Genomic DNA, 26479 nt, shown 5'->3' with positions numbered 1-26479 from the left:
GTATATACCCGAATATTCTGGCATGTCATTACTCTACTTGCCTAAGCAGTGCCTCACCATCTACAATGCTGTTTATACCCATGGTAGGGCTGTGGGCTGTGTATGTACTCTACACGGTGTTCTAAGTATAGATATATCATGAGGTAAAGGACCCATCTCTCTTTGCCAAAGCTGTAGCAAGTTCATCAACCTCTGTGTGACAGAACACTACATGCAGTACATTTTGGTTTTTTATTCAATTGGTAAAGTCTGATGAACTGTTCTTGCAAGTATTTGGCTGGATTTAAAGTAGAAAAATAGGCCCTTTCTGGTTTTGCATCCAAACTGGAATTAGAACTGAAAGGGAGATTTTAGATCCAGGGATTAAAATTCACCCATACTCCCAACAGCTGATGGTGTTATATTTAAGGTTCTAGTTCTGGCCAATTGCCACAGATTTAGTGATGGAGGTTATATACAGGCAGAGGAGTCAGTGGCTGTACATATACTAAAAAATGGAGTCCTGTTACAAGATAGTATTGTCCTATAAACATTTCATTTAAACACAGCTGTTTTGCAGACACCTTGATTTTTACAAACAAATTTTGCATTTATTGCTTTTTTCTCTCTAAGCAGTACATACTTCCATGTTTTTCTTAGTTTTCGCATGCTTTAAACTCAGCTTTTAAGGAAAAAAATGGTGAAAAGCTTGTTTTAAGAAGTTTCCTACATGTACATATATTTTTACATATTCTTTACAAAACAAGTCATTAAAAAGTGCAATATAAGTTCCATCTCTTATCCACAGAACAAGATATTACATATATATGCAGAAATTAAGAAATATACAGTTAAACTTGGAACAAGTAACTTCATTTTTTAACCCTGTCTGGTAGCATAGTGCAGGAACTACAAACAAATACAGGCTTAAACAATACAGTAACATGAGAGTTTTACCAGCAATATTACAGGATTAAAATAAATTCTCTTTCAAACAAATTTGCTTTAAAAAAAAGATGGGTTTATTGCCAAAGGGAGGAGGAAACCATCTATGGGACAGCAACAACAGAAAGAGACACATGCTACAAAAACATCAGTTTTTACCACCTGTATTACAGAATTGTTGCAATGTTTATTCTATTCACATTTTTGTTGCCCTGAGGCTGCAGATAATTCACATTCTGACAATCTCACATCAACTTTGTTCTGTTTAGAAAATTAACTTTTTAACCTTTCCTGTGGGACAACTTGTTCTTCTTCATTCCTCGCCCCTTTTTCTCCCCCCATCAAAGTAAGCTCGCACCAAGCTAATTGAGTCTGGTGGAGTGAGGTCTAATACAGTCTGAGAAAATATGCAGAAAAATGTTTTTCTGCAGAGATATGTACAGTATCTCCAACTCCATGCAAACAAGTATTATCAAACAAGTATTGAGTTAAATCAATATGGATTTTTACTGGCATTATTTCCATGTCTTCGTAACATGTATTTTGGGTGGGAATCACCATAACAACAATTATACTGCACTTAATCCTAATGGATCAACATTTTTCAGTTGGTATTGACTTTCCTTATTCCTGTTACTGGTCATTTTATTTTATTTATTTGTAAACTGTAACAGGAGCTGCCAACACAACTCAAACTTCCTACCAGTAGAGCCTAGGAAATATTTTTGTATCTTTTCAGATCTCATTTACTCATGGAAGAGCTGAAAGCTGTTAATCTTGTTTTACCGACAAAAATGGTTCCAGTGCTTAGCAACTTTTGTCAGTTTCAGCTGCCTATCTGCCAAGAGCAAGCTAAAATAATTTAAAGTACCCAAAATTAAAAATCATATGAAATTGATCCCTGGAAACAGTTACACATTGTTATAACTCCCTTCCATTTTGTTCCATTGACTACATGAGATTTCATTAACTTCTAAAGTTTAAACAGAATTCCTAGTAGTTTACACAAATCTAGATATGCTCAAGTTAACACACAAATGTTAATTTCTATTCATATTTACATTACTTTACAAGCTATATTAAATAAATATCGGCATTACTAAATTTCAGTATCTTAAATATGTACAACTTTATTCCTCAACTGTGTTTCAGTAGATGCAGGTTCCAAAACTGTTTGAACATCCAATATAACAAAAATGACTTTGTGTACAACAAAACTGGAACTTGTGCTACAATGATCAAATAAACCCCAAAGTACACATTCCTTAGCCAGGCAAAGACTTGTGTAGTAGACAGTTCAACGTAATCAACAAGCACAACTCCTGAAATCTGCATCTCCACAAAACAGAAGCCATTGAATATATACCCTGGCAACTTCACATGTATTTCAGAATAACCTATACAGTAATTGTTGACAGTTCTAAAATAATTAGGTGGGCTACTGTGTTTTGTAATTGAGGGAAGTAATGCATTATTAGTGGAAACAGAACATTAATAAGACCATGCTTACTACAATACATTTAACTTTGTATCAGTTCATCTACTTCTTCTGAAAAATTTAAAGCACCACAAAAACAGATTTAGAAGATATATCCATGGCTGTACAGTACACACATTTAGGCTTTCTTTTAAGTACAATGTTTTCAAGTAGTAGAATCCAAAGCTGTCCAACAAAGAAAATAAAGGGAACTAAACAGAAGCCAGTATAATATGTATCGTTTGCAAAAGAATGGAATGTTTTCTGAATCTAAAAGAAAGCTGTGTTGTTTTTGAACCATTGTTTCTAAACATAATGATCAAGATTCACCTCTTGCTGGTTCAGGAAGTGCGCCAGCAAGGATCACACTTCTTATATAGGAGATTCACCCCATCAGGAAGGGCAGCTTCAGTCAGTCAGAGGCATTAAAGGAGCACCCTACTAGCCAGACCTGCAGTAAGGATGTGTTAGTTAACACATCCCCCAGTTGCTCTAGTCAAACCCCTTTACACTGCCAGCATCACCTATTTTGGGGCTGAGCAAATTTCCTGCAGGCCCCAGCACATGGAGGGTTGTTAGGGTTGCCACCTGGCCAGTTTTTAACAAGCTTTGCCAGTGAAATGATTTAATGGGCTGCTCCCCCACCCTGAGGATAAAGGAGGAGAAAATACTCAGCAGAGACTTCCCAGGGACCTCTCCCTTTAAGAGCTGGGTCTGCCTTGGAGGACTCAGCTCCCTTCCCCTTCTTCCTGGCATGCTCTGGGTCAATCAGACTCTCTAGCCTCCATCTAGATAGGAGAAAGGGGACAAGTGGGTTTGTTGTTGTGGGGCCACCTTCCCCACCAGCTGCATATGGATTTGACCAGGACCCAGAGCCACCTTCCTTCCCAGTCGGACAGGACGGGGGCAGGCTGCTGGTGCAGTGCAGGGAAGGCACCTGAAAGGTGAAGGGGTGAGAGATCAGGCTGTTGGGGGCAGTGGCCAGTTTTTCTGAATATTGAAGGTGGCAACCCTAGAAGTTGTAGATGTTTTGCACACTACCACACCTCCATGGAAGCCTTGTCACTGCTGGGAGCTCTGAGCTAATGGCTATACTAACTTTTCCCTGCGAAGGCCCTGGAGAGAATCTGATGAAGTAACTTAAAAGTAGTTTGTGCTTTCCCATCAGGAGGACCTCAAAACTGTGGGCAGATTTTTAAGTGTTTGAACTTCCACTGGTATTTTTTTCCCCTCTGGGAAGCTCAATTTGATTCCTAATGGCTAAAGCCAGGCTGGTCTCCTTTTCCAGCTAGTGAGGACTAATACTTTTAAAAGTCCCATCTCCAGGGTTTTCAGGTACGCCAACTGAAAAGGAATGGTTCATTAGCATTTTTAGCCTCTTTAAAAATAAAGGCATTGCATGATTTATGTGGTCAGAAAGAGAGGGAAATGGGATAAATCTTGCCAGGAACAGAAGAGAGGAGATTAAGAGAGGGAAAAACCTGTTTTGTGTGAAGGGAGGAGTGATTGTTCTCTGAAATTGTACAAGGTGACATTCATTATCTGTCCTGCTGGCATGGAAGAACAGCTAGGAATGAATAATGAGATTTGGGAAAATCACACACACACACAGCCATTTTGGAATTAGATCAAACATTGAGAATGATGTTTATAAGAGGTAAAGATGCCATCCTCATCCCCTATTTAATCCCAGATATTCCATTTTGGTCTGTATAACAAATGAACATTTTCATCCCCATCACTGTATAAGTCATTTTATTTCTCAAGGTAGTGGAAAACCTGGACCAACAAAAGGTTGTTGGAGAATATTTTTAAGTCAGGTCTCTCTTACTAATTTAAGAGAGAGAGAGAGAGAGAGCAAGAGCGCGCTTTCCACATATTCTTCCGTGACAGAGAAACTGATACGTTAGTGAAAAGTTTGAAAAACTCTCTCTTTAGGAAAAAAAAATTGACAATGCATCATGCTCTCTCAGTTTCCCTTCCAACTCCTTTTATTTATATGTATGTAACAGGAACTTTGGTCTTACATGACTTATTCTCCTGTTTGTTCACAAATGGCTGCTAACCAAACAGTAACATTGTCTAAAATAGAGGATTATGACTTTAATGAGAGTTGAATTAGCCCTCAAAGTCAATGTCAACCCAACCTTACGGTATTTCTTGCCTTAAGATGATATGAGCTAACAACTTTTGACAAACACATTTGCTATTGTATTTTGCTTCCTTTTACTTTTCTGATATTCAAGACAGAAATGTTACTACTCTTACAAAGAAAAATACTCTACTTCAGAGGGTCTTTAAATGAAGTCTTCTTAATAGCCAGACACTATTGGTAATAATGAAAGTGTATGAAGATACCACTTCATTTCTAATACAGATAGCACGACCCTTTTTTAAAATCTTTTACATTAAATTAGGTTGACAATGGACATTTTGAGAACTACAGTATGTTCAGAACTAAGAGAGGATCAGATTGCAAGAAGCCCAATCATGAGCATTTGTTATTGAATAACAAGACTGTATTACCTATAAATGTAGCCAAAGGAACCCACCATCTTACAAATACTAGAAAAAACAAGAGCTTTCACCTACAACTTACATTTATCTGCTACTGATGGTCTTATTCTTAAAAGAAAGGTGTCCATGTTACAAACACCACAATCACAATAGGCATTAGCCTATTGGGCATTAGTCTCCACAAGCCCAAACATTGAACTGGCCTAGAAATAGAATTACCCTCTCATTTCCTAAAGCTAATAACCTCCAGAACAGGACTGAGGCACTCTGCCGTTGCCTGTGCTTTAGCTGTTATTATCAAGCTATAGTAAAGGTAATGTCTTCAGACATCAGGGTTATCAATCTGGCACCATTCACAAGCTAGTTTATTTAAAATGTAATAATTCTATTTTCTATAGTAGTAGTACATATCGTGTTTTATGCATCGGTCCCACAGACCTGGAGTCTGATTTTCAAAAGATCATGAAAAAAATATGTATGTGCAACTGTACACCGAGTTTGTTGGTGCATTCCCTCAAGTGTGCTCAGAAATCTGGTATTTGCATACTCAGATGGCTAGATGCTCAACTGAGCACTCATGTGCAATTACAGTAATTGTACATGCATTTTTGGACTCAGCATTGGCTACCTTCTAACAGTCTGAATACTAAGATTTCCACATGGAGAGACAGGAGAAAGAAGGGAGATGTAAAGTATATGCAAAGTTAAATGAGACAGATTAGGAGAAATCAGTCTGCATTATAAAGATACAAGTAGATCTTAATCCCAGACAGTGCACACCTGGCCACTTTAACTTTCTGTACTGTAAAAAAGGTACATTGCACATCTAAGTTTCCTATTATTACTGTGATACAGTGCTCGATGTCTACACATTATTAAAGTACAGGATGCCAGTATTGGTTGTACTAATCTATACTCTGACATGTTAAGGCAGTACAATTAGAAATTATTGAAATGTCAAGTGTCAAGCAAAGCTACTTGAGCTAAGACACTGAAACTTTTCCCTTAAAGACTGGACAATATTCTGCTGATTAGGAGATGGAACTCTCCACAGGTAGTCATTCAGTTTATCTGAATCATTGTATGCAGTCAGGTACGGGGTAAGGGCAAGTTTGCTATTCACTGGTTTTGTAGGAGTACAAGACATGCTTTTGCTACAGAGAGTCTCAGAAGAAGCAGAGTCTACATTGTTTATCTTTGGGTCTGATTTCTTTGTTTGGTTCTGAGAAGTCTCTAAGTCAGACCCCTCATCTTCAGACTTTATTTCAACATAGTCATCATCATCATCCTCTTCTCCTCCTTCAGTATCTTTGAAATTAGAAAAATAGTTCTGCGTAGCTATTTGTGCATTTAGTGGCGAGTTCTTGTTCACTCTCAGAACTTTTTGAGAGTCTTGAAGAATCATCTCTGAACAGTTTTCAGGGAACTGCTTCTTCACATCACATACTGTGAATCCTGAAGCAGCACTTGGCACAGACTCCTGACTGTCAGATATAAAGTTTCTATTTGAGTACAGCTGTTTCTTGTCCATTTCATTTAGGTAAGTTATTGGTTCCTCAGACCTGTTGACCACAATTGAGGAAGAAGACTGTGACCTGCTATATGCTTGTGATTTTGTATGATTTGCTTTCCTTCCTAGTGAGTTATAAATGTGATCTTGGTGTAAATTCTCTTTGTTAGGCTGACTAATAATAGCACTCCACCTCTGTGCTGGGACATGCAGATGTGTAGAAATCTGAAGGGAAGGAACTGAACAAGCTGATGGCAATGGTCTTGGATTGCTTTTTGTACCGCTCTCAACAGGGGAGCTCTTTGACTTCAGATCTTGGACTTCGGGCCAGGGAGAGAAATCAGCTAGTTCTCCATTGCTATACGTAGAATGCAAAAGCCAGTCCTCTGCCCTTAAGCGTTCACTAGCTAACTGAGAATGAGATATTGACACTGGGGATGAATACCTTAAGGCTGATGGTTTCTGAGGAGTGGCCCATGTATCCTTTTGCATTTTGGGTGAAGTCTCTCTAAAAACTATCTGGTCATAAAGCTGGGAATATTCAGCAATTCTGGCACCTGGAGAAGAGAAATATATAAACTAGTCAAAATTAACAACGGTGTAAAACACAAGTTATATGAAAATTAAAGTTTCAAACTAACCCTTTTAAATCTTTGTCCTTGACCATTATAATCAACATTTTTCATCCTTACAGTTGACAAAACAATGCAATTCTAGACTCCAACATTTCAGATCAGTGACATGTACACAGTCATTCATTATACTAAAACATGGAACTGACAAGCATGAAATGTTTTGTGACGAAACCGTGAACAACTATGTACCAGACATTCTGGGAATAAGATGTCAGCATCAATTTGATCTGTAGTTATGAAGAGATAACTTATGTAACTGTTAAAAACATTGCTACTGCTAAATATCAAGTAGTTCGGTTCTCTTTTTTAGTTCACCATTTCAAAGTTGCTGGAGTATTTATTTCTTCTTAAAAGAAAACTATTTCACATATATATTTTCTTCTATCTACTGATTTTGATACTTCAGACATTCTCAGTCTTAAAAAACACACAGTGTGGCAGGGATACCTCTCCTTTCATTTGCAGTCATATAGATCACCTTTCATCCCAGACCTCTGGCAGCAAGTCCGTACATGGAAAAGTAACATTAGGAAAGTGATATATTTTTAGCTGTATTTCAACAGTGACTGAGCAGCTGGGGAAAGGAGAGGAAGAGCCAGTACCACGTGCCTAGTCAGCCCTCCGCAGATCACCAGCAAGTGCTCCATGGACCACAGTTTAGAACCTCTAAGAAATAGATTAAATGACTATAACACTAAGGCATACTGGTAACATCCCCATTTGGGGGTGGAACACTCCCAGTTTTTTGCCCTGTCTTAAGTGGCTGATTGGGAAGAATATTTCACTACAGTGCTTTCACCTTTGGTCACTAAAGTCTCCTCCTCCTATTGTATCTGGGCAACAAGAGGCTGAGTCTTCTCCTACGTTCATTGCTCCTGTGCTGGCTGTCATAGGAATGGAGGCAGCCTGCAACCCCTCCAGCAAAGAGAGAACAGGTGCCAGGTGTGGAGGGGGATGAGGGGGGAAGACTCCTGCATTTGTGGAAAAGGGAAGAAGAGGAGGAAATGGAATCCATCAAAGGTGGCAGAGAGAGAAAGAGATGGGAGATGCCCCCATGGAAGGGCTGGAAATAGAGGAGAGAGGAACATGCTTCAGAAAGATGCCAGAGGGCGCAGGCCTATAGGTTGCCTTCAGTTCACACCAGCCAGGGTAGCAGGCCACTGGGGCTCCTCCCAGAAGTTACCAAGGGAAGGGATAGCTATGGGGGAATAGGGTCATGCAGTGTGCCGGGAACCTCGGAGATTTGATTAAACATCTGCATCTTGGGATGTTTATCCCAACTCTGAGGCTCTCCCACTGCGAGAGTCATATTGCTATAGTGGCTGCAAGGTCTGCTGTTCTCACGTTTTTCAACATCGTATCGTTCTGATGAATCACCACCACTGACTGATGATGCCATGTCACACAATGCACCATAATGGAGCACAGAACGTACTATATTGTATTTGGTGGATATTTTTTGCTGGTAAAAATCTGATCTTTAAGAGCATCCTGAAAACTGCATCAGATGTGATAAATAAGATATCTGTATTTTTAAAAATTCTATAGATACAATGAGAATGCACACACGCTGGTGACTGGGAGTTTGCTGAATCCAAGTCCCCAACTTATTTTAAAATCGTCCATGGAAAAATTTCTCACAGGAAGCTTCTGTTGTTCCATCCACAGTGCAGGTGCTCTAGAAAGGGGTAAAGACTGAGACTTTTTCTTCCTTGACCCCAACCCCATGCTTGCAAGCAACAAACAGGAAGTTTCTATAAAGGAGCTGAACCTGGCTTCTGTGATGGATGGTATTCTACTGCTCAAGGAAGCACAGAGAAGGAGTGACTATGCCCCCTTCTCAGTTGAAATCTACAGACCCCCCTAAGCAAGAAAATTTTTATTTAAAAAGAAATAAAAAAAATTGAATGTCCAGGATCACACTTCTACTCCCAGGCTATCCTGAACCGACCTGTCCTGTGAAAGCAAGATGGCGGACATTGGTCCATTCTTTCCTCTTCTCTTCTATGAATGAATGGCAAAATTTTGTTCTTAATATAGAATTGCATTTATATCCTTTTTGCACTAAAGTTACATAAAGAACTCAATTTAATCTCAGTGGTAACACATTAAAGGTAATACGGTCATCATCATCCAACTGGTAGATCAAGAGGTGATCAGGGTTATAGCATTTTAAATCAATATGTAAATTTCACCAGAACATTATTAAAGAAATCTATTGGGGGAAGAGGGGGTGGGGAGAGAGATTAAGGAGGACAATATTTTTAACATACCAATGGCAGGACCACCTTGTTTCTTCTCCTCCAAAATGGCTGCAAGATCTTTGTGCCTCAGTTTCTGTTGCTGGCTGGATGGCTGTTCCTGCTCTGGACTTTTTACCTTCAAAAGCTGATTGGCCTTCTTAATTTTTTGACTGTATTGCCTTGCCATCATAAATACTCTGTTTTTTGTTTTATCTACAATATCCATTTCATTGTCAGCGCTCTCTGTATGTGCATTGGATAAAATACTATTGGCAGATTCATAAGGGCTATCTATAAAAGGCAACTCACTGGAGAAGGAAGATCTGTTAAGACTCAGAAATGAATTATCTTTCGATGATGTTGCTTCATCAAATCTGAGACTGGCCTCACTTAATCTGGCTACCCTGTGTTTCAAAGTTTTACGGAAAACAGGCGTTTCTGGCAGTGAGAGTGTGGAAAGTGAATATTCCACATCTTTACTCAGTTCAGGAGTACTTCCAACATGGAGTCTTTCCTGCATGTCATCTTTACAAACAGGAAAGGCTGCCAGGACATGGTCTCTTGTCTTTTCTTCATTCTTCTTGATGTAATTCTCCAGGTCATTCCAGATCTCATCTACTTCTTCAGATAATTTATCAGCTGCAGACTTGTGGGAGAGGGAATCAGAGTTGGAGGAGCTATCTACTAAGCTCAAATAGTCATTATCTAAAGGAACATGATGATATGGACTTTCATCTTCACTGAACTGGAGACTCTCTTCAGAAACAAACTGCCTTAGATTATCACAACATGCAAAGTCTGTTTCCAGGCCCAAAAAACTCCTCCTTTTAGAGCATTTAAGGCGGTTACATTTGAAATTCAACAGTGGTGGTTCTGGAAGCACTATGGTGTCATAGATGTTCTCCTCAACAATCCTGAGCTCATGTGAACTTAAAGTTGGTGCCTCTCTTCTGAGTAGGATTTCATCTTTACTAGCAAGAATGGAGGTCCTATTTTGATTTGCCTGCCTTTTTTCAGAGGCTGCTTCCACCAAGCTGCTTTTGTTTTGGCTTTTGTAGAGAGTGTCTCTAGTAGATCTTTGGGAACTGTGACCAGACTCTTCCCTTCTAGTCAGACCCATCAGTTTTAAATCTTCATAACTTATATTATCATAGACATGCTCTATATCATCAATGGTCAGCTCTTCTGAAGATTCTGGGTAAGGATTGATATTGCCCACATCAGTTCCAGAACTACTTTTCACTTCCCTTTGGGAACCGTGCTGGACAAAGTCATTGACTCTACGTCTTGCATTATTTGGGCAAGAGTTACTTTCACCAGCACTACTTGCCCGTCTAACAATTCTATGACGACTGGAGCCAGAGATCTCATTTTGATTAATTAATCCCACATGCCAACTGCATGGACGACCTGAAGCGCCCCTCTCTTCACACACAATTGAACTTGAATTGGATGTGGATACCGATGGTACAAACATCTGATAATCATCATCATCATCTTCATTCTCCTGAGGCGGCCGTCTACTAGGAAACAAGGCTTGTCTGATCTGATGGTCAGTCCAAATGTTTCTCTCAGTGGTAGTTCCCCCCAGGATATCCATGATTAGTGAGTTGTTCTGCGGTGTGCTAAACTGTCGAGATGGCTGCCTAGCAGAACAGGAAAAGGAAAGGTCTGTATTCAGCTGCGTAGATTCTTCATCTGAAGGATCTTTGGAGCTCTGTGGAGATTTGAAATACGCAGTTTTGTTAGTCTCTCTCTCTGCAGTAATATCCTTGGTACTGAGGACTATAACCTTGACCCTAATGCTGTGCAGTGTGGAGCCTAGCAGAGGAATATAGAACAATCTGGCTCTATTGTTGCAGTCCTATTGTCACCCCTTGCAAACTGAGGTGGATGTGTAAAACTTTGCCACCCCCCACAATCCTTTCCACTATCTAGCAGTGGAATATATAAGTATGATTCTCCCCCCTACATATAGGAGGACTTTAATGGGGCGGCAATAAGCAGGGAAGACTGATCCCCTTAGTCATCTCTTCCCCTAAACAATATGTATCGGGGTTCCTAAGTTCACATCACAGGGCATGGCCTTGGAATTAAAATATAATATAATTAATACAATATAAATTAATCACAGGTCACTACAGAAGGTAAACTTTTTTTCCGTGATAGTTTCATCATTTTATGACTCTTCACTGGATTCTTTCCAAAATATCAATGACTTCATTTTTAAGAGGTGGCTAAAACTTTGCAAAGTATGTCAAGGATGTTCTAAAGCTGCATGGGCTTGATCCTGCATGTTACTTAATACCCTGAGAGATGCTGCACACCCTAAGCTCCCACTGACTTTATGCTTGAAGAATTAAGAATATACTTTAGTGCTTTGCTGAATCAGGCCTTTCATGGGAGTTTGATACTCATTACCTTGCAGGACTGAGTCCTTTAAAAGAAAGTACAGTATTATCTACCAGGTGTTCAGCCTCCCAATATTACATCAAGCTGTTTTGTAATAGCATCAGATTAGTGGGTGTATCTAGTAATCATCATCTTCAGACGGAAGATTCTGCACTAAAATGTTTAGTATTTATTTTTAGACAATAGGATTAAAATTTAAATTAAATAACGTAAAACTGTAGTGCATACAAAATAGCACTTTGGAGTGATAATTTTATTAGTATTCCTTTACATTAAAACTAAGTAAATGTTCATTTTCTTTTAAGATCACATATTGTGAAATACCTGCAGTTTGTTGGAGTCATTATTTTTACAGATTTTACTTCTTACTCTTTTAAAGTGTATTTAAGCTTTAGGGAAAGCATTTCTGAGCAGAAGACATTACTTAGATATGACAATTTTAGTTTTATCTACATCTGTCCATTTAGAAAGATACATATAGATGCCTATGACATAGCTATGATACACAGAGATGTAACAAAATAAGAGAGAATCAGGCCTGACGCATTTAGTTTTAAATACCTGCATTTCACATTTGTTGAGATTAACACTTCTTCGCTTTTCAACATTTTCAGCAGCTTGGCTATTAAGTCTTTTTCTACCTCCTTTTGGTTTTTGCTGTGAATTTTGTTGTGTGCCCTGTGATTAAAAAAATAAAGGGTATATTACGATCTATGGTTCTTTGAAAAGCAGTGTATTTAGTCACAGCCAAATGTGGGAAATGCCAGAGTTCAACATGAAGCAACTAAATCAGAATTTGCAGTGGAAGAGACATTTTCTTGTGCTATCCCTTTTGTGTTGCTAGATATCAGAGACCGCATTCATTACAGAATGTTACTTGCCTCCAGAATTCACAATAAAATTCTCAGAGCAATGCAGTTTACCATGGCCTGGCAGGCAGCAGGCTCAGGGAAGAGTTTTCAGAGTGGGCTCTGTTATAGCACGTTCTTACCAGAGCACCCTCTGCAGCACAACCACCTCTCAGCCTTAGTTTCCCAGCTGCTCTTCCATTGCTCCACCCACCTCCAACACCTTTCTGGGTTGCAGAACTTAGCCCTCCAGCTAGGTCGCTTATAGATCTATACCTGCTGGGCACTCAAAGTCCAAAACAAGTACAAAATAAACTCTTCCCTTTCTTCCGGAAGATCCACAAGTCCTCCCTAGCCCCTGGCCCGAGCCAGCCTTCTCTCTGACAGTGAGAGCCCTACGTCAGCTCTCTCTCTCTGCCTGCTCCTTCCAAGCCTCTTCCTGGAAACCTGCCTCCAGCTCCAGGTGGTTCACTTTAGGCTAACTGGGCCTTCAGCAGCCCATTAACCCCTTCCTTCCATGCCTGGAGGCTTGTGTGCCCCATTGTAAACTTCTTTATGTAATGATGAGTAGCTCAATTTAAAACCATGAGTGCCTAGACATATCTCCAAATAACATATCTGGCCACTCAAATTGGTATTTAAGACTACTGGATGGGTATTTATGTTCCCTAGCATAGATTATAGCAATTAAGTGTGGGATTTGGACACCTTATTAACATGTCCACGTTTAAAAACTGGGGCCTACAGTCATTCAGAACAGCTGCACATGCATGAAGATATCCCGTAGAGTGGAAAGGATACCATCTGTACAATGAACGTAATGGTAGCCAATCACCTTCTTTAACAGTATAAATTAAGTGCATACAGTGACAAGCACCAGAGCAATAAGAAGATAGTTCTGTACAATGAGTAAAAATAGCAGCATTTACATCAAAGGCAATCTGGAGGAGTAGAAAAGACTGAGTAAAAACAAACTTTGTCGGCATAAGTGCCCAGGTCCTCTGCATAGGGGTGAATTTCACCCCCAGAATGTAGTCCAGAAAGAACTCAGTTTCTTTCTCTCTTGGATTGCAACGAAGGATTGATGATGTCTAAATGCAAATGCTCATTTTGGATGTTGCTGTCATTATGGCTACCATGTTCCACATTTGAAACTCCTAAAACTCTACTGCCAAAGCTCAATGAATATTTGGGATACATCCCATGGCTTAAGCAACAATACTTAGAAGCAGCAGCAGTAGTAAGCAATATATCTACACCTTTAAATGGGCATTAGTACAACATTTACTCTGCCACATGATAGTTTTGTGAATAAATTTATGCCCCCCCACCCCACACACACAAAGCAAAGAGATTACCTGTTCACACTCTTCCTCATCATCAGCATCTATCTGTTCTGTAGCACATGGGTGGAGATTTTCATCTTGATCACTGCTGTAGGCTGGTTCAATGGACCCTTGAAATTCATTGACAAGCCCACTGAGATTCAATGAACCTTTTTTCCTAGAACTGAGCAGGGCTTCACTTGATCCCAGTTTGGCAGCCTGAGAAAGTAGGGCTCCTTCAATACTGCTCCGCTAAAAAAAAAAAAAAAAAAAGTAAGTATCCCCTTTATGTTTATATTTTAACATGCCATGATCAACATTTATTTATGCTTCACAATAAAAATCACAAACAAAGCCCCAAAATACAACATAAGTTTTTACTGCATTCATCTGTACCTAAGGGAAACATAAAAGAAAAGGACTTGAATTGATCACTAAGCTTTCCACCTGTGATATATAGGGATCATATGATATACTCTGTAAAAGGACTGTGAAAAATGGCATAATGGTGTTTGATGCTACTGTGTCTCAATGATGCCAGATAAAATGTGCTCCATTTGCATGTAAAAACATTTTTTCCCCTAAGTGTCAGACCTGCTAACTTAGCCTAAGATCTGAAACTCACGACAAGTCTTTCCTGCTTCAATTAGAATGCCATTAACAATTCTTATTGCAAATGGACAATGGCTTATTGAGCGTACTCCTCCATATTGACTCAGCATGGCTAACAGGAGTAATGTGTATTACAAGCTTATTTTTGGCAGAAATGTAACATGTGACTTGAAATGTATACAAGTAGCAGAACTGCCAAAAAAAGATGCCATCTTTGCATAGCACTTTAGTTATCCTAACTGCATTTTTAAAAGTATATTTACATTATAGATTTATTGCACTGTATCATAAAATCTAGGCACGCAGACATGTATCAATCAAGTTCTATTCATTAGGTATCGCTGAAATAAAATTTGTACTTCTTTATAATGTAATTGGAGAGTCTCTGAAATGTATTTTTCTTGTATCCTATTTAAAACCAATAAAGCACAATACATTCTGAAAGTTTTATAGTTATTAAGTATTCTGGATTCAAACAACCCCATGTACTATTTCAATCTACTGAGATATGGAATACAAAAAGGACTTACCTTGTGCATCTCTGGACTTATTTCTGAAAATATATACAAAAATATGTACAGCATGATAAATAATCACAGAGGTGTCAGTTTGTGCCACTTTATTAATGTTACATTAATATTTCAACTCTGAATCCTGTTTTCTAAGATTTAGAATTAAATTTTTTTAGTGCTAAAGCCTTACTTTCCCCACAAATAGAATTAAATAAATAATAATTACAGTTAAAAATATTAATTTTATTGTTGCCCCTTTTTGACCTGAATGGCTGTCCAAGCCTGGGGTCTTCCAGCTGGAAACAGAAACTGATGGAGTCTGGTATGTCCTTTGATGCTATCTTTATTTGCAAGGAATGTACAAAGTCCTAATTCTCCAAATGCAGGAGGAACCAACAGCAGCTAGACCCCCAAGTATCTTCAGCCAACAGCGAACCCAAAGCGCTCTAGCTTCCCCCCCCCCGTCATACACCATGCTCAGAGGCTACTGCTTGGCCTTCTTGCTTTTTGCTGTGGCCTCACAGAACAGAGAGAGTATTCTCATTATCTGTGTTCTGCCTCCAACCCCCCCACCTCTAACACAAATCAACACTCAACAAAATTCCTCTGCCCATGCAGTCCAGAAACTCCTGGGCATGTTCACAAACCATTTTGTCTTAGGCTGGGGGTGGGGGTGAGGGGGAGGAGAGGGGGCAGCGCTTGTGATTAATTTATCCTGACAATGATGTTTATTGAAAGGTGTGTTCACACCCTGTCTCCAAGAGGTTTGTGTTACCAGTCTCTCTCGGCATAACATTATGATGAATCCCAATTAAGTTCCTGATCCTGTAAACACATGAATAACTGTATGTATGTGGGACTATTTACTTGCTTCAGTGTTTGCAGGATCAGGCCTAAACATGGAAATTCAAAGATAAGGATAATACACTAACTCATTTTGCTTTCTCTGCATTGCAGTTTTCTCAAGGCTGAGGTTGCATACTATGGACAAGATAGACAGCTGATGTAAATCAGTGCAACTCCATTACCTTTAACTACATCTGTCTACAAAAGCTGAGGGTCCAGCTCTACAAGTGCTGTAAACTAAGCACAATGGGAAGAGTCATGAAGAAGATGATAGTACATCTTTGAATTCCATTATGTTAGTTTACCTAATTTATGGTATATACTGCTTAGTGTGTTGATTTTTTACTGTTAATAGCATATGCTATTGGATACAATATAACTTACCACTTGGCTTCATAACTTTATGGACTCTGGATGAAGGTTCTGAAAGGATACACATAGTTAACCCTACAGTGTTCCAAATAAAGTTACTGGTATCTTGGCCAACATTTTAAAAAATGCATGCCAAAATTTAAGCTCCTGAGTCCATACATAGGGACCTTGGGTTGGATAATGGGACTTGTGCTCCTAAATCACGCAGGTGATTTTGAAAATCCTGTCCCTTAGGAACTAGCATGGTTTGCATCAGTACTGAGCACACAACTGAAGTCAATGTATGAGTTTGAAATCTGTGGGAGTTGCTTAGCATTTCTGAAAATGAAGCCACTTGTTTAGGTGCCTAAATTTGTACTTAGGAGCCTAATTTGAGGCCTCCACTTTTGAAAATCTTGGTCTAAATTGCTGGAGATTTATTGCTCTATTAGAAACATTTGGTGAGATTTGTAGTTTAGTGTAGGTTGAAAGTATAAGTATTGAGTGTTCCAAACAGGACCATTCAGTTACTATTTCACATTGTCAATGTAATCTTATACCTTGGAAACATTATATAGAAGATTCTGCTTGAAAAACAACTGAAAATCTTTATTGACTTGATTGTTTCTCAGTGGTAATTGTTGCTTTATGTTAAGTCACTATATCAATATTCCTGCAAACTATACTTAAATGACTTGGTATAAACTGAATATTACATTTCTCAGATCTACTTGATCACTGTCTCTTAATATTTAATTAAGTAGTTGAAGATAGACATAATAAAAAGTTAGGATGCAAAACTGGTCAAACTATGTAAACATTTTAACTGCAGCAAGAAAAACAATAAATAACCAGGAAAGGTTATTAAAGATGAAAAAAGACCAACAGTACCATTTATCAAATCTCTAGCCTTCAGAAGGCTGATAGGATTCTGATTTTAAAACAACAGGCTAAATGTAATTAAGGTAAAAACAGGTTCCAAGGTATTTATTATTCACCTTTTTAAAAAATAAGCATGTCAGCATTACATAAAGTACTTGGCTTTCTGATATATGCATAAATAAATAAATACACACCCACAAACATCCATTGTTTTTTAAAGTGTGCAGTTTGGATTTTATGGTAACGTAATAAAATCAAATGGCACATATACCATAAGACTATCAAAACAACCTGTTAAAAGATACCCATATTTTTTCTCTACCCAATCCATGAGTGTTTTACTATGGCTTTAAAATCTCACTTTGCCATGACACTTGGCAATATACATCCTAGATGTGGAAATATGCAGCTTCATTTGAAACCCACCGTCACCTCACAAAAAAATTTAGCTGTAAGTAATGTATGTGTGTGTGTGTGTGTCTCTCTCTCTCTCACACACATACACCCCCCCCTCAAGAGAGGCATCTATCACTTTCAAATATACTTGGCACTGAAAAGACTCAAGTTCAGTTGTTTTTTTGAAATTTTAGTTTAGTTTAATTTTTGGCACATTCCTACTTTTCTTCTATGTTCAGTAGATAGAAATAATATTTTGTCTTTCTATAGTACCTTCTAAGAATCTCAAGTTACCCCTCAAACATTAACTAACTTTTACAATACCTGTGTGAAGTGAGCAGTATTAAATCCCACTGTATAAACTGTATGAGATTAAGTGACAAGCTTAAGGTTACTATGGTACAGTCAGGAATGGAACCCAGGTCTTCTGGATCCCAGTCTTGTGTCTTATAAACCACAGAGCTTTCTCCTCATCATTCTCCAAAAACCTCTTAAACTAGGCTAGTAGCTTGTGAGGAAAGACGAAAAAAACCAAAAATCCACACACACTTTATTATGTGTTTGAGTGTATGTGTTTTGAGTTTGAAGGAGCAAAACTGATAAATAGAACAAACTGGAAATTTTTCAGTGGACCATTTTTCTGCCAGAAAATCCCATTTGTACCAGTGGGAATGTCCAATTACTACAGAAACAAGGCAGGTTTTCCCATGAAAACCTGCCTGCCAACCAGATTTTGAAACCTGCCAGCTTGCCTGCCCAGCTCCACAGGAACCTGGGTTCCCAGCTCCTCAACAGCCAGCCAGCCAGCCTCCTGGTTCCTCCTCAGTAGCCTGCTCTCTGCTGTTGTTAGCCCAGGAACAGCGCTGCTGGACAGGGACCTGGAACAGTATTTTTCCATCACGGAATATTCCCTTTTGCCAGAAATTCTGAGATTTGAGGTTTTGTTCTGATTCAGAATCAAACAAAATCTCCAACACTCAGAATTTCTGATGGGATGGATGGTGCTTTCTGGCCGGCTCTACTGATAATTTTATTTCAATAGGGATAATTATAGATTAGGAGTTACCTACTGATTGCAAACAAACATGACAATCTGTTGGAGGCAATACATTTCAGTTTTAAAACAGCAATCAGTGGAGGGCATTTTCTTTTCACATAATGCCTCTTACAGTAACTCAATCTTTGCCCCCTTCCATGCTATGTATAATTTGAAAACATTTAAATACATTTTCCTTTAGCTTTCTTTGATAGTACACATTTTAATCACCTGACTTCCTTCTCACCCTCCGTGGGGTAAGACCTTCTTTAGAATTATGTGATGCTTTCATTTCTCCCTCTGGAGTATAGTGGAATCCTGGATGATCTATAAAATAATCAGAGGCATCAATAAACGTTAAGTATTATTTGATGTGTCACATCAGCACTTCTGGGAAGGGTTTACCTTCATTTTGTGTCTTACATTGTGGAACATACTTTGTCAGAGCTGCACAAATAACTGATAATGGTAGTTGTAGTGTTACCAATTAGCTACTGAAAAAACATTACATATTTAATACTACTTTACCAATGGATTGCTAACACAACAATATTGTTGCACAATTACCATGTCTAACTTAATCTGGATGTGTGTACTGCAGTCACAGACAGTGCCCTCCTGTCCCATTTCCCACAAAAAAAATATGAGTCTGATCTGCTCCAAGGTTTCCTGGGCATTTAGCTATATTGTGTTTAAATCTATAATTGGAGTGAATTTTACTAACTTACCAGAGATTTCTAATAACATAGGGGACAGGAAGAGCTGGTCAGACCATATCATTAGTAAAAGCAGAAAGCAAGAGAGATAAAAAAAGACAGGGTACAGAGGGGATTGGGTTCATCTTCGAACATTAGCAACATCTTAGGCTAACATTACCTAACTCTGGCATGGGATGGACACACATGCGCACACATCCCTCAAAAATATTCATGGAAGAGAACTCTGGAGGAAAGGGAAACTCTGTCAGGGTCCCATTATGGGGTTTTCTTGAGGTGGTTCTTTGGGTGCAATTGCCTCCTGTTGAATACCCTACAATTCTACCCTCATATCTTTCTAGTCTGCAAGAGAGCAAGGCCATCCATGAGGAAGCCTCATACCTCCCTGGTGGCTCTGTCTGGATTCCAGACTGCTATATTACCAGAGAATCCCTAGTAGCAGCTCCCCCATGATGCCTGCTTTCATAGGTTTGCCAGCGTGCAGAAGAGACAGAAGTATGAAAGCCTCAAATGGCATTTAACTTATTCTCAGCTTTTCCATGGGTCCTGGCCAGGAGGAGATAACATTGCTAAAGCAGCTGACCAACCACACCCTGTCTCTGTTCAGAATAAGAAAGAGCCAGATGGAGTGGTCCATCGGAGGGCTGATCTAACCTTCCCGTTTACTATCAGCCACATCCTGTTGGTTGCTGAGTGGCCTCAACTCCCACTAATCTGCACAGGATCAAGCCTTATTTTAAGGAACATACACACAGGTTTCTTGTATTTTAGATGAAATCTAAAGAATATGTAGCTAAAGATGAATGGTTGAAAAAATTATAGTGAAAGAAAAAAACTTACGTATGGCATCCATTTCTAGAATTGCCTGCTTGGCCTGAAAGATATAAATTGTGCAAAACCAGGTCACACAATACAAATATGCTAAGTAATGTCACATGACACATACAGGAGCTCAACAATTAAAATGTATTTCTACTCAATAAACATTATAAGCAATTTTTCTTTGGTCACTTTATATACAGTTTAGATCAGGGATTCTCAAACTAGGGGTCATGACCCCTCAGGGAGTTGCAAGTATTATGTGTGTGTGTGGGGGGGTTGCAAACGGTCAGCCTTCACCCCCCAAACCCCACTTTGCCTCCAGAATTTATAATATAAACATATAATGTTTGTTTATATGTAACATATTTGTTACATATAAACAAATGTGTTTTTAATTTATAAGGGTGGTGGGGGGGTGTCACACTCAGAGGCTTGCTGTGTGAAAGGGGTCACCAATACAAAAGTTTGAGAACCTCTGGTGTGGATGGTTCCACACACTACACATTATACTGGACTAGCATTTTACTCTTCCAAGTTTAGTAAAATAAATTTTCCAGGTAGCAAGTAACAACTGCTGCTGTTCACTGTACAGGTTCCACCACAATTTCCCTTACCACCCACCATTCCAGCACTGCCAAGGGAGCAGTGAATGGCTACACTGTATTAGCTGGGTATCTTTCTAGTGTGAGGAAATACCAGCAGGTGTGAAGCTGGCATACCTGATTACATTAGCCCCTCTAGTGAGTATTTTGAGAACACGTAGCCCTTTGGCTAGATTTGGCTTGGCAGACAGACCCTTATGGGATTGTTGTCAGCTGGTGGAATTTAGAGCAGCCCAAAGGCTGCTCCAACCTCTGCTGGGACCAGCACACAACTGACATCAGAATCAGGGAGCTGTACTAATTCTCTAACAGCTCCTCCCACTACCTACCGCATCTGCTGTGTTCAGAATCTAAAACATAATTTGGGGATTCTAAATATATGTCCATTTGAATGTGAATGCTTTCTGGAATCTTGAGAGTTATAACAAAAAAAAAATCCAAAAAAATTAAATTGGAAAACTACTCATTTGTTAAGAGGAGAAAATTTATTGTGTGCCATGAAAAACAAGTATCAACATTGCTCCCGCTAAGCAATTTCTAACCAGATTTATTTTTTAAATTTCTAACCAGATTTATTTTTTAAATTATTTTTTGGATGTCATCTGCCCTAGAGACAAGTACCACCACCAAAAATTAATATTTTATTACTGTTTAAATAGCAAAGTCAATATCCCAAGACTTTTCCTGTGTTAACATGTTTCTAAAGAAAAAAATATCATTGGACATATAAGCCAAAAAAATAAAAATACATAAATAAATAGCTTAGAGTGTTTGCATTGATAAGGATGCAGTCCAGTTATTTTCCACTAGGTGTCATGAATTGACTACCACTAATATGTGAAAAGATGCGGGGGAGGGAAGGTGGAGGGGAATCAGCAGGTGTGAGTAGACACTAGATATTTATTTTATTTGAAAAAAGAAAAGGAGTACTTGTGGCACCTTAGAGACTAACAAATTTATTTGAGCATAAGCTTTTGTGAGCTACAGCTCACTTCATCAGATGCATTCAGTGGAAAATACAGTGGGGAGATTTATATACACAGAGAACATGAAACAATGGGTGTTACCATACACACTGTAGGGAGAGTAATCAGGTAAGGTGAGCTATTACCAGCAGGAGAGCCGGGGGCGGGGGAACCTTTTGTAGTGATAATCAAGGTGGGCCATTTCCAGCAGTTGACAAGAACATCTGAGGAACAGTGGGGGGAGGGAGGGTAGCGGGAAGGGGGGGGAATAAACATGGGGAAATAGGCTTGAATAGAGACTGGGAGTGGATGGGTCCTTATACAAAGTAAAACTAAGTTAATTGTATCCAGTTTGCAAATTAATTCCAATTCAGCAGTCTCTCATTGGAGTCTGTTTTTGAAGTTTTTTTGTTGAAGAATTGCCACTTTTAGGTCTGTAATCAAGTGACCAAAGAGACTGAAGTGTTCTCCAACTGGTTTTTGAATGTTATAATTCTTGACATCTGATTTGTGTCCATTTATTCTTTTACGTAGAGACTGTCCAGTTTGGCCAATGTACATGGCAGAGGGGCATTGCTGGCACATGATGGCATATAGCACATTGGTAGATGTGCAGGTGAACGAGCCTCTGATAGTGTGGCTGATGCGATTAGGCCCTATGATGGTGTCCCCTGAATAGATATGTGGACACAGTTGGCAACGGGCTTTGTTGCAAGGATAGGTTCCTGGGTTAGTGGTTCTGTTGTGTGGTTGCTGGTGAGTATTTGCTTCAGGTTGGGGGGCTGTCTGTAAGCAAGGACTGGCCTGTCTCCCAAGATCTGTGAGAGTGATGGGTTGTCCTTCAAGATAGGTTTTAGATCCTTGATGATGCGTTGGAGAGGTTTTAGTTGGGGGCTGAAGGTGATGGCTAGTGGCGTTCTGCTATTTTCTTTGTTGGGCCTGTCCTGTAGTAGGTGACTTCTGGGTACTCTTCTGGCTCTGTCCATCTGTTTCTTCACTTCAGCAGGTGGGTACTGTAGTTGTAAGAATGCTTGATAGAGATCTTGTAGGTGTTTGTCTCTGTCTGAGGGGTTGGAGCAAATGCGGTTGTATCGTAGAGCTTGGCTGTAGACAATGGATCGTGTGATCTGGATGAAAGCTGGAGGCATGTAGGTAGGCATAGCAGTCAGTAGGTTTCTGGTATAGAGTGGTGTTTATGTGACCATCGCTTATTAGCACCGTAGTGTCCAGGAAGTGGATCTCTTGTGTGGACTGGTCCAGGCTGAGGTTGATGGTGGAATGGAAATTGTTGAAATCATGGTAGAATTCCTCAAGGCCTTCTTTTCCATGGGTCCAGATGATGAAGATGTCATCAATATAGCGCGAGTAGGGGCATTAGGGGACGAGAGCTGAGGAAGCGTTGTTCTAACTCGGCCATAAAAACGTTGGCATACTGTGGGGCCATGCAGGTACCCATAGCAGTGCCGCTGATTTAAAGGTATACATTGTCCCCAAATGTGAAACAGTTATGGGTGAGGACAAAGTCACAAAGGTCAGCCACCAGGTTTGCCGTGACATTGTCGGGGATACTGTTCCTGATGGCTTGTAGTCTATCTTTGTGTGGAATGTTGGTGTAGAGGGCTTCTACATCCATAGTGGCCAGGATGGTGTTTTCAGGAAGATCACCGATGGATTGTAGTTTCCTCAGGAAGTCAGTGGTGTCCCGAAGATAGCTAGGAGTGCTGGTAGCATAGGGCCTGAGGAGGGAGTCTACATAGCCAGACAATCCATAAGTGTAAATTATTTCTCAGGGCTTCAAAGGGATAACTTTAAGATTACTCTTTGTGATACAAGCAACATGTTGTATTTGGGCAGGAGACTTGGGTAGAAAATGTTTTTAAAAATTCTATTAAGGACTAAATAGAGTCTAAGATTAATAAGTAGCTTGGTATAAATGTATCTTATAGTGTGTGTTCAGTTTTCTATTATAATGTTAATTATATTACAAATATGGGACCATATCCTTCCATCAGTTTTTATGCAAAACTGATATTGACTCCAGTGGGTGTTCTACATACAATGACAAGTTCAAGCCCATAGCTTTTTTCTAAAGCCTTGTCATCAGCTGGGTGTAGGCAATTCCAGAAATACATTGCTTGAGCTATACCAAGGTCACTGCACCAATGCAAACCCCCAGAGCAGAAGTACTACACTAGCATAAAAAGTGACTTACATCAGTCCAGTTTACCCCAGTTTTAAACCAAGCTAAATTACACTGATGCAAGTCACTTTTTACACTGGTGCTATGTATCTACACTACAGGTTTACTCTGGTGCAGCTACCCTGGTATAACTACAGGTGCAAAAGGACAAATCCCAGGGTAGACAAAGAGTATGACAAACCGATGAGATTCTAGGTTTCGTGTGCCAACTCCCGTAGATGTTTTTGCTGGAGCTTTTCCCTTTCAGCTTTATGAATCGTCTGAAGATGTAAAAAAATAAAATAAAAAAAAAAAAAAAACATATTACCTGAATTCCATTTCATTCACATAGAGAGGACTTTCGATATCAAAAGCTGCTTCCAAATTGTCTTGTGACTGTCTGCTAATAAATGTGCCTTAAATAATACAAATATTATTATTAATACAAAGATTAGAGAGTTAGTTTATTTACCTTAGCAGGAATTTTAGCAGGGTGATTTTCTAGAATTAATCTCTTCAAGTGAAGAATCCAAAGGCGTTTATCTTGTTGTGATTTAGCCTGTTGTAAAATCATGAGACAGTCAAATTACTCATTACTGTAGCCACTCAGGGATTGGAGACTATAAATACAGGGGTGTACATGAGTACTTAAGGGCAGAAGTTGGCCCCGTTACCACAAATATTAGGGGAGATGGGCTTTAAATACAGCAAATTGGGTGAATGTTTTATTTGACATCATGTATAACAACATGTAAGGTTATGTTCAGAGCAGGGAGGTTTCTGTCATACCTGCACTGTGTGCTGCATCTTGGGATTTTTGTAGTGGAAGACACTAAAGCTAAGTGGTTCCTTTGGTATTACTTCAACAAGCATGAGATTGCCACACTGTATAGAGAGAAGAGATAGTGAATCACAGAGGAAAGTATAAAGAAAGCTGGAAATTGGTTCAATCAGCACATTAAAATGTGCTCCATGACATACCAATATATGAGCTTTGTATGTAAACATTTCTTCTCTCTTCTTTGTAATAAGCAGCAGTTTGTCAAAGAGGAACAAAGTGCGCTCATTTTTGGCTCGTTGAATGCGGAATGTTCCTTCTAAAACCAGCTCCCCATAGCTAGTGAGATCTGGCCCTTTCCAGTTAGTGAGTAAACTTTGTATCTCCTGAAACAGAGAAAACAATGCACCTTCTGAACAGTATTTTATTAAATGAGTTTTACATTCAAAGTACGATCTACTGAGGACATTAGGACATGTTCTATTTCAACTATAGCTGAGTGAAATTTTTTGACAAAACACTTTTCTGTGAAAAATGAAAATGTACTGACACTAAAACATTTAGCAAATTCATGTTGACTTTGCTTTATTATTTTGGTAAAAAACCTAAGAAAATTCTGAAACTTTTATTTTCAAAATGAAATAGTTTGAATTTTCAGTTCAAAGCAATTTTTAATTTCAAAATTATCTTTAATTTTAATAAAAAAACATTTTAAATTGTCAAAATTGAAATGAAATGGTTCAATTTTAACATAACAATGCATTTTGTTCAATCCAAAACTTACTTTATTTTATTTTTCTGTTAAATGAAAATTCATTTTCAGTTCAATCCAAAACAATTTTTGCCTCAATTTTTCAGAATTACCAGCAAACTGAAAAATCTGTTATTAGTTCAGTTCTATTGACAACCTATGTTTAACAATGTAAAATCCCCACGTGACGGCTGTTTAAGGGCCTATGTGAAAAGAGTTAGGGGTCTTCATGGTGGATGATAGGTGTCCACGTTACAAAAACTACCATCACAATTAGTTGAATGGGCACCCTGGTTGCCATTCACAGCAGAGATGACAAGGACTGAAGTGCACGGAGATTGAATTTTGGCAATGTTGCTACCTTGCAGTACCATTACCTGTCCTGTGAAGAACTATAAAACTTCAGTTGCTAGGACTGTTAATCTAGCACTTCTCACCAGCACTAAAAATCACTAACTCTTTTTAGTTGCCCAATTTTGGTCCAATGTTTCTTAATATTCTTTCTCCATGTGATTCTTGTTATTGGTGATTGGCCTAGCAGGGGTTAGATGTAGGCAACCTGGAGAATAAAAAAATAATTTACAAATATGGACTCCAGCTTGCGCTGCTCCCCAACCCAGTCTGAAATGGTCCAGATTTGGTGATCTTCTGGGAAGGCTGCAAAAGACATCTGTTTGACTGGGTTTGGGGAGAAAGCTGAGGGCATGCTTTCTAGATGATAGAAGGGGAGATGACTGGCTGAGTTTCTATTGAATTGATCATTCAATGTGGCCGAGATGTATTTGTGTTGCTAATGGTACGTTCGGGTGACAACATAGTTATTATTTAAATAAAAATAATTAATACATACAAATAAACATAGGTTAGCACAGTGATAGCCTTAAGAAAATGAAGCTCTACACTATTGTGCTCTTCTTTCCTTGTTTCTTCTAGTTCCTTGTTCTCCAACTCCATTGGCATAACTTCTATAAGCATGACATCTAACATGTCAGGTGCTAGTAACCCAGGATTAGACCGCACCAACACTAAGACATTTTCAAAAAATTTCCAACCAACGCTAGCACTGCTTTAACTCTGGTGGTGATAGCAATGTGGGGGAAAATGTCCCTATTACAGATATGACCCTATAGAATTATATTT

The 26479-nt window shown here is 39.0% G+C and overlaps 1 protein-coding gene across 3 annotated transcripts in view; it reads right to left on the bottom strand.

The window, feature by feature from the left end:
• Window positions 1-603: 603 nt before the first annotated feature.
• The window catches only part of PLEKHG1 (pleckstrin homology and RhoGEF domain containing G1), a 216936-nt gene continuing 191060 nt past the window's right edge, over window positions 604-26479 (bottom strand). For all 3 annotated transcript variants that reach the window (XM_084625153.1, XM_084625154.1, XM_084625155.1), the window contains 11 exons: window positions 24792-24974; window positions 24600-24695; window positions 24283-24369; window positions 20083-20116; window positions 18758-18853; window positions 16246-16284; window positions 15034-15056; window positions 13925-14143; window positions 12280-12396; window positions 9337-11023; window positions 604-6985 (listed from right to left, as the gene is read on the bottom strand). In XM_084625153.1, coding sequence (XP_084481279.1) covers window positions 5883-6985; window positions 9337-11023; window positions 12280-12396; window positions 13925-14143; window positions 15034-15056; window positions 16246-16284; window positions 18758-18853; window positions 20083-20116; window positions 24283-24369; window positions 24600-24695; window positions 24792-24974 — 3684 coding nt within the window. In that variant the 3' untranslated portion in view covers window positions 604-5882. The remainder of the gene's footprint in view (window positions 6986-9336; window positions 11024-12279; window positions 12397-13924; window positions 14144-15033; window positions 15057-16245; window positions 16285-18757; window positions 18854-20082; window positions 20117-24282; window positions 24370-24599; window positions 24696-24791; window positions 24975-26479) is intronic.

This window comes from Lepidochelys olivacea (assembly GCF_965140295.1).
Source record: "Lepidochelys olivacea isolate rLepOli2 genome assembly, chromosome: 3".
NCBI classification, from domain to species: domain Eukaryota; kingdom Metazoa; phylum Chordata; order Testudines; family Cheloniidae; genus Lepidochelys; species Lepidochelys olivacea.
Note: the sequence above shows the minus strand (reverse complement) of the source record. Positions and strands in the feature narration are given on the sequence as shown.